The 8,296-nt window shown below is 52.9% G+C and overlaps 2 protein-coding genes and 1 long non-coding RNA gene across 8 annotated transcripts in view; 2 read left to right on the forward strand and 1 right to left on the reverse strand.

Annotated features, from left to right (window-relative positions):
* PPP1R7 (protein phosphatase 1 regulatory subunit 7) overlaps positions 1-5,509 on the reverse strand; it is a 32,108-nt gene extending 26,599 nt beyond the window's left edge. The window contains exons 1-2 of one of the 3 annotated variants that reach the window (XM_032269546.1): positions 4,556-5,452; positions 1,241-1,369 (exon numbers count right to left, since the gene is read on the reverse strand). In XM_032269546.1, coding sequence (XP_032125437.1) covers positions 1,241-1,369; positions 4,556-4,607 — 181 coding nt within the window. In that variant the 5' untranslated portion in view covers positions 4,608-5,452. Of the gene's footprint in view, positions 1-1,240; positions 1,370-4,555 lie in introns of all 3 variants that reach the window. The other 2 variants (XM_032269545.1, XM_032269547.1) reach the window with 2 other exon arrangements.
* PASK (PAS domain containing serine/threonine kinase) overlaps positions 5,114-8,296 on the forward strand; it is a 44,440-nt gene continuing 41,257 nt past the window's right edge. For 3 of the 4 annotated variants that reach the window (XM_032269537.1, XM_032269540.1, XM_032269539.1), the window contains exon 1: positions 5,531-5,695. In XM_032269537.1, the coding sequence (XP_032125428.1) occupies positions 5,624-5,695 (72 nt within the window). In that variant the 5' untranslated portion in view covers positions 5,531-5,623. Of the gene's footprint in view, positions 5,189-5,530; positions 5,696-8,296 lie in introns of those variants that run through there. The other variant, XM_032269538.1, reaches the window with a different exon arrangement.
* The window catches only part of LOC116543738, a 1,281-nt gene continuing 541 nt past the window's right edge, over positions 7,557-8,296 (forward strand). Inside the window, exon 1 of the long non-coding RNA XR_004265684.1 lies at positions 7,557-8,265. This is a non-coding gene — a long non-coding RNA (uncharacterized LOC116543738). The remainder of the gene's footprint in view (positions 8,266-8,296) is intronic.

Here is an 8,296-nt window from a genome sequence, read left to right on the forward strand (position 1 = left end):
CGCTCTTGTTACCCAGGCTGGAGTGCAATGGCGCGATCTCGGCTCACTGCAACCTCCGCCTCCTGGGTTCAGGCAATTCTCCTGCCTCAGCCTCCTGAGTAGCTGCGATTACAGGCATGTGCCACCATGCCCAGCTAATTTTTTGTATTTTTAGTAGAGACAGGGTTTCACTATGTTGACCAGGATGGTCTCAATCTCTTGACCTTGTGATCCACCCGCCTCGGCCTCCCAAAGTGCTGGGATTACAGGTGTGAGCCACCGCGCCCGGCCCTAAATTGATTTTCTAAGCAAATGAAAAGGTTGGGCCATTGCTGGGGAGGGTGAAAAACCATCATTATGGGTGAGAACTTACTTTTATTACCTCTAAATTTATTTTGCTGTTGTTATTCATTAAAACAGTAAGAGGCAATTGGGCTATTTTCCACATAAAATGATTTTCCTAACATCTAGGCATTTTAATTAAAAAAATTTTTTTTGAATTTTTATTTTTTTGAGACACAGTCTCACTCTGTTGCTCAGGCTGGAGTGCAGTGGTACAATCTGGGGTCACTGCAGCCTCCACCTCCTGGGTTCAAGCAATTCTCCTGCCTCAGCCTCCTGAGTGTTGGGATTACTGGCGCACACCGTCAGGCCTGGCTATTTTTTTTTTTTTTTTTTGGTATTTTTAGTAGATGCAGGGTTTTACCATGTTGGCCAGGCTAGTTTCGAATTCCTGACCTCAAATGACCCACCTGCCTTGGCCTCCCAAAGTGCTGGGATTATAGGCGTGAGCCACTATGCCCGGCCACAATCTAGGCACTTTAGAAGTCAATCCTCAGGCCTATAAAAATGGTAAGGCAGGACTCAGAAATGACCTCTTTCAGAAATTAAAGGTTTCTATTGCTATGGTAGGACAGAGAAGCATAGCAGTCAGCCATGTTTATTTCAAATCTCATTTCCTAAACACATGGTTAAAAAAACAATGTCGTGGTTCTGTCTGCAATGGCACACTAGTGTCAATATTCGTGCTAGGATTTGCCTTCAGTGGAACTGGAAAAAAACACATGCTTTTTGCAAATGCCATCAATGAGTCAGCCTGCCGAGGGAGCGCCTCAGAGAGCACATCCACCTGCCCTGAGGGCCCCTAAGGAACAGAACAGTCCTTCCCCAGACCGACACACCGCCTACCCGGGGACAGACCATGTGCAGCACAGCCACACCTCCCGACCAGCAGCCGTCCCGAGGGAGCTGGGCCTCGTACCTTCTGCGTCCTCCTCCCCCCGCTCCTCCCCATCCTTCAGGCTCTGTTCACTGAGGTCGGCCACGATGCCGCGGCTGTGCTTCTTCCCTTCTTCATCGCCAGATTCTTCAGACTCGACCCGCCTGTCAACTGAACCCACACATGTAAGAATTTACATCCACTTTATGGGACTTTGAGGAATATATAACAGACTAACACCAAGTTGTAAGTCAAAAGGACTTCATTTACACACGTTTGTTGAATCCAGTTCAATGGAACATTTGAGTGTCTCCCAGGTCCCAGCACCACCTGAGGCATATAGCAGTGGGGAGAATGGGGGCGGGGGGGGCGCGCTGGGGAGCAGAGTGTGGAGCCCATATGGATACTTAGGTGAGGAACACACTACTTCTGCCCTCAAGGAGCTTGTGAAGAATTGCCCAGTGTTCTGAAAGCTTTGGATCACCTATGATTAAATGCACTAACGGAACCAGTGCCTCTCACTTTCGGGCTGGGTGTCCACCGCTGTGACCCTTTTGCCACATACCTCCATCCATGCTCCACTATTCATTTGGCTAGGAAAACCAGCCAAGTTCACAGGCCCACGTTCTGAAAGAAACCAAGACTAACTCAAATCAGACTGTGGGCAGGAAAAATCACTAAGGGGGAGGAGAATACAGCCAATAGTGCTTACCGCCCACAGAAAGCTCACTGGTGTGAAATTTACTGGACAGAGTGTTACCAACTTAAGGCTTTTAAAGGTTGATAAATATTTTTTGAATTAAAGAATAAGGCAATTCAATGTGACAGGTAAAAATTCTTTGGTAAGGTTGTCAAATCATTTTTCTTTTCTTTTTTTTGAGGAGTCTTGCACTGCTGCCCAGACTGGGGTGCAATGGTACGATCTCAGCTCACTGCAAGCTCCACTTCCTGGGTTCAAGTGATTCTCCTGCCTGAGCCTCCAGAGTAGCTGGGACTACAGGTGCGCACCACCATGCCCAGCTGATTTTTGTATTTTTAGTAGAGATGGGGTTTCACCATGTTGACAAGGATGGTTTCAATCTCTCGACCTTGTGATCCACCCACCTCAGCCTCCCAAAGTGCTGGGATTATAGGTGTCAGCCGCTGCGCCCGGCCCATTTTTCCTTTTTATAACTTTATTCATGACCTCTTTTGGAAGTCTGTCTGGAAAACACGAGGCACTAACACATTACTTGGAATTATCAACCACACTGAAAATACTCTCTTTGCTGACTATGGTTTCTCTACAAAGAGATGTGCTCTTTGAGGCAAAGAGTTCGATTTCATCTTTGTATTTCCTGCTTAGCCTAGTAGCAAGGTAAAACCCAAGAAGGGATTGCTGAATAAAACAAATCCTTATAAAACCCACCTCCAAAACCTTCAGATCCATCTCTTCTTTCCTACCCCGGCAATGACAGTGGCTCAGTTACTTATTAGCTGCAGGCTGGGGTCCTGGCCTGCCTCCTAACTCATCTCTCTATGACTTGTCTTGCCCTGTTAATCCATTCTCCATTGCCAGAGAGTCTGATCTAATTCTAAAATCAAAATCTGAGCTTTGAGTCCAAAAGTATTTCCAGAATGCTCTTTCTGAGTTTGCATCTTGCTGCTGGAGATGCAGCTTTAGCTTTGGCAAATCATTTCCATTTCAGAGCCTCAATCTCCTAGTCTGTGGAAAGGAGTACAGAACCCATACTTCAGCGAGTTGCTGTCAGGGTTAAATCAGAAAAGGCACAAGAGTGGTTAGCATGCACATGACATGCAGTAGATATTTAACTAGGCACAGGGCACTCAGTGGTCCAGGCTTAGGGAGAGAAAGTTCTACTGAGTGACAGGCTGGTGCAGAAACCCCAGGAAGGGGAGGAGGGGTGAGCGGTTAGGAGAGGCTTAACTAATGAAGGTTAGCCAAAGTGAAACCTGACGGCAGCAGAGAGGGTCCGGAACATGGGACAGTGAATCAGCATGTAAGAAAATTACTCTGGTGTACTGGGGATGAGGGGCTGGTGAGTAGGGGCAATCAATCTAGGCTAGAGATGACGAAGGTCTGAGTTAAGGTACGGGCAATGGGAATGGAGGAGGCATCGAAGATTTGGAGATATTTTTAAAAGTAGAGGTGTCAGAGCTCCTTGACTAATAGGACACGGGTTGGGGAGTGGGGCAGAGAGAAAAGCCGGGCTTTTGTATTTGTCATTTACTAAGACATGGGAACATTTGAAGAGAGAGTGGGAGGACACAAAGAGGCACTTCTTACTTCAAAAGCCTCAAGGTTATAAAAGTCCAAGACCCTTAACACCACCGCCCGCATCCCGATCACATATGACTTGGTCAAGCTCTCTTCCACACCCTTTGACTGCAGTTTTCTTCGTCTTGAGTGATTCTTGCCCTTTTCCCTCACCCTATTCCCAACCTCATCGCCTTCGAGTTATTCTTCAGGCCCCAGCTCAGAGCTGGCCTTGCTTTGCAGCCGTCACCACTCCCAAACATGTCAGCCCTTCCTTCTGCACCCACCCTCGTCCCCCAGCTCCACATTCCTCTTCCCTACCACTTTCACATGAGGCAGCGACTGCTCTTCTGCGAGGTCTGTACCCCTCACCAAACCATGGGACCCAAAAGCATTTAAGCACTTGACGACTGATTCCCAGTTGGCGGTAACTGGGGTGTGCATGCATGTGTATACACATACTGTACATACATGTATATGACTGTATCTACAGCCATGCATACATACACATATGTGCATATAATTTTTTTCAACAAAGTGAATGAGCAGGAAGAAAGTTGAATTTAGTCTTTTCGGAATTATGACAGCTTTGAAAACAGGCGTCACCTTCCGAAACTCAATCTTCTGGTTCCTTGTTACCCTTCGCAAAGGTCCATTCGATTTCGAGAGAAGACCCTTCTCCACCCTCGCCACGTGAACCAAGGAGCAAACTCTGGTAGGTCCCAGCGCCCGGAGCCTCAGTTTCCTCGTCAGCTGACCGAGGACGCTCCCCCGCCTGTCAATCTCAGAGGCTCGGGGCGAGGCTCCAACCGGACTGAATGGAGCCACCGCGTCCCATTCAGCCCCACCCCCGGCCTGGCCTCGCGCCGCCGCTCTCCCCCTAGCTCTGGGTCCTTCCTGGCCGCTGCCGCCCTCGGGCCAGGGCTCCCTGAAGTCCAGAGCCTCCCCCGCTCCCCCGGGTCCGGCTGTCAGCTGTCAGGGGGCCGCGGGGCGGCGACCGGAGGCGGGACGTGGAGTTTCTTTCAGGCACGGAGCAGTTCCGGCCCGCAGCTCCCCCCGCCCGCCGGGCCTTTGGGCCGCCGCCCGCAGGGGCCGCTCACCCTCCATCATCTCCTGCGACTGTTGCTGCCCCGCGCCGCTTTCCGCCGCCATGTTGGCTGCTCTTCCCCTTTCCGGAGTCTGTCGCCTCAGGTCCCTCAACCAATCAGGGCTCCCGCCTCAGAGTCGGCCCAGCCAATGGGATTCCAGCGCGGCGGCTCCGGCAGCGGCGGGCCTGCGCGGGCCCAGCGCCTCATGGGAGTTGTAGTTCTTCATGAGGCCATGCGCCGCGCCGCGCCTCCCCCGGGGCAGGTAATTTAAGGCAGCGGAGTCGGAGCAGTCTGGAGGCGAGAAACTGGGAAGGAAAGCAGGGGGAGTCGAAGCGGGACGCACAGCGCCGTGGCTGCCAGCGGACGGAGAGGACGTCGAGGCAGAGTGGAGAGACGCCCTGGGCTCGAGGATTGACTTATGTCCCTGTCCCGACCTCGGAGACGTGGAGGGGCCGCGGGCCAGGCGGATCCCTCCGGGGCTGCAAGTTGCAGGCCGGTCCCACGTGCATCCCTGGCCTCTGCGAGCCTCGCTGGCTGCGTCTGTACAATGGGCCGAACGGCAAAAGCAACAACATTCTCCCGGCGTCCCCGCGCGGATTTTACCCGTGCGAAAGGCTGCCTTCTTGTGACGCTCAGAGCAGCCGGGTACGTGCGGGGCACGCGCTGGTGGGGCCGCCAGGCGGCTGGCCGCTTCCGGGGCCCCAGCTGGGCTCCCTTTGCAAGCCGTTCCCATCCCAGCGCGGACGAGAAGCTGCAGTCTTCGTCCAGCCCGCGGAGCCTCCCGGCCCATAAGCGAGCCGCCGCGCGTCCTCCGCCTTCAGAGAGACGCCGCCAAGGGGCGAGCTCTGCGCCACTCACCCTTTCTGACCCCGAGGCGGGAGGAAACCGTACCTGCCCGGCCGGGGGGCGGGGGCGCCCATTCCTTTTGGGTCCTCCGAAGCGCCGTAGGGGGTGTCTGGTGCGTCCCTAGCAACCGTTAGCGCGGGCTTCTGGACTCCGGCTCCCTTAGTCCCGCCCACAAGCACAAGTGGTTGGTTCTTGGAGCTTGTCAATCGATGCGAGTCGCTGTGCGATTGGCCGATGGGAGACAAGCGCGCCTGGGCTCCCTTCCGCGGCGTGAAGCCGGCTCGGCGTGACCCTCGCCTGACCCAGGTGAGATCCTGCGCCGGGGAGAGCCGGCCGGGCTCCGCCGTCTCCCGAGGGCCGCCGTGGGGCCTGCGCTGCCCTCAGGCGAGCCCGGCTCCGGGTCTCCGGCCCCTGCGCCCCTCGCGCACCACGGAAGCGGCGTCCTGTCCGTGCTCCGGCCGCGGCCCGGTTGCGGCCGTTGGCCTCGGGGCCCGCGCCCCCAGCGTCTTCGGGGCTCCTTCTGTGTAGCCTGCCCGGCGGGAGCCCCCGCCCGCGCCTCGGTCGCCTCCCTCGGGACTGCGCTCTCTGCCGCCGCCTGCGCTGCGGTGCGGGCCCCGGAGAACCAGCCCGGATCCCGGCGCGCGCCCGCGCTCCCGGTGCCCGCACCTACCAGGACTTGGGCCTGAACCTCCTCTCCACCATCCCGGCGCAGCGCGGGCGGCTGCGCTGCGGTCTCGAGACCTTTCCCGTCCCTCCCTTCCACGTCGCGGACCCCGGCCAACTCGACGTCGATTTTTCTCTTAGGAGTTCCCTCTCTCCGTCCTTCTGCGGCTGCCTTGATTTAGGACTTTATAATTTCTTGCCTGGTTTACTGTAACCTTTCTCCTGGCCTCCAGCCTCGCCCCGACGTGGGTCCTGGAGTAGTCTTTGTAAAATGGGTATCTGGCCATGTTCCTCCTAAGCACTGAATCCTTAAAAGTCAATTTTTGGGGATAAAATTAAGACTTTTTGGGCAGACGTAGGAGGGTCTGGGCTCATGCCCGGCCTCTGCAGGCCCACGTCCACCTTCTCTTCGGCGTGTTGAGCTCGGCTCTGCGCGTTTGCCTCGCCGGGGTTCTGAAAGGCTTCTGCAGTCTTCCTGGAAGGGCTCGGCTCCGCAGGTGCCTCCTCAGGACTGACATCCTTGCTGAGTTCTGCTCCACTGTCCACCTCCTTGGCCTCATCCTGACACTGCTTCTGCTTTTTGTTGTGCAGCCGTGCAGGGAGCAGTGGGAGCCGCTTGCTTCCTAGCTTATGTTCTGGTGGGAGACAGACGTTTGCTCCTAGAAGTTCCCCGATGTGCTCCCTGCAAAGCTGCCCTTGGTTTGTTTGGTCTTAGGTGGGGTCGCTTGTGTCTTCTGGAATCAAAACTAGCAGTGGGAATGCGGTTACTCAGTGGTACCATTAGGTGCTGTGTGCTGGGTTGGGTTCCCGTGTGTGCTGGTCACGGGATACAAAGGACAGTTCTAAAAATCTGAGCCTGCACTCGGAGGCATTTCTGGTTTGTATTCGAGTCCAAATTTAGTGATCTAAGGTCATATGAAGCCGGCTCTGTTCCCTCCTGAGGCCAGGCTGTGGCCGTGGAGTGCACGGGAGGCTCAAGGGGCCGTTGCTGCTCAGTGACAGATGCTGCTCAGTGACAGATGCTGCTCAGTGACACGCTGGCCCACGTGGACCTCACAGCCAGGAGGCACAGAGGGAAAAAGGAGGCATCTTTCCTGCCTTCTTCCCCACTCCCGCAGGACAAAAACTGCATGCCCTTACCCTTCCTTTCCCTCTCACCTTAGTTACTTTTACAAAGAAACTTACGTAACATTTGCGATATGTTCTGAACAGTTATACTACTTTATTATTTTATCTTTTGCCACAGGGTCTTGCTCTGTCGCCCAGGCTGGAGTGCAGTGGTGTGGTGTCCTCTCACTGCAGGCTCTGCCTCCTGGGCTCAAGCCGTTTTCCCACCTCAGCGTCCCAAGAAACTGGGACTACCAGTATGTGCCACCACACCTCACTTATTTTTAATTTTATTTATTTATTTATTTTGTAGAGATGGGGTCTCCCTATGTTGCTCAGGCTGGTCTTGAACTCCTAAGCTCAAGCAATCTACATGGCCTCCCAAATTACTGGGTATATTATTTTTTTAAATGAAGATTTCTAACATTGACATTGCAGTCTGATGAGTTGTATTTTTTAGGAATTAAAGTTTTCTAATGTAATGTATTCTGAAAAGTTATATTATTTTTTAAGAAACAAATTAAGGTTTTACAGCAGTTAAATGCATTCTGAAGCTCTAAATAAGTGTCCTGAGCTTTGTCTATGAGTTGGTTCTAAAAGTAGAAAAACTGCCTCAAACTATGATCATGTCATTGTTATTTATATTGTAGCAATAATTAGTGCATTCGGATGCTTAGAGGAGATGTCAGCCTGTGACTAAAGGTCCCATTCAGTGTTGCTGCTTGAAGAAATGCCGCACACTTGAACCCCAAACCCCGTATGTCATGTATTTCTAGCTTCCCATACATTTGCGGGTTTGCAGAGCCTTTCCCTTCTAGGGTCCTAGGCTGGGTTTGTGTGTAGAATGTCTGAATTTTTGAGTTGTGATCAGTTGATTCATACAAAAGAATAATGGCAATATTAGTCATGAATTGTACCAGCAGAGTGGATGCATTTGAACCTATCACCCAAATTAGGAAATCAGGGGCCTGTGTCCTTGTGCCTCTTCCCCACTTCAGCATCTGCCTGACCCCAAGGGAGCCACCTGCCTGAAGTTAGGTTTACCAGACTCTTATTTTAGAAGCAGTTTAATCACATAGATGTGTTTCCCTGAACTACTTATTTAGGTTGTTTTTTTTTGTTTTTTTTTTTTTTTTG

The sequence above is a fragment of the Sapajus apella genome, unplaced genomic scaffold (genome assembly GCF_009761245.1).
Source record: "Sapajus apella isolate SASKATOON/1434 unplaced genomic scaffold, GSC_monkey_1.0 scaffold194, whole genome shotgun sequence".
Lineage (NCBI taxonomy): Eukaryota > Metazoa > Chordata > Mammalia > Primates > Cebidae > Sapajus > Sapajus apella.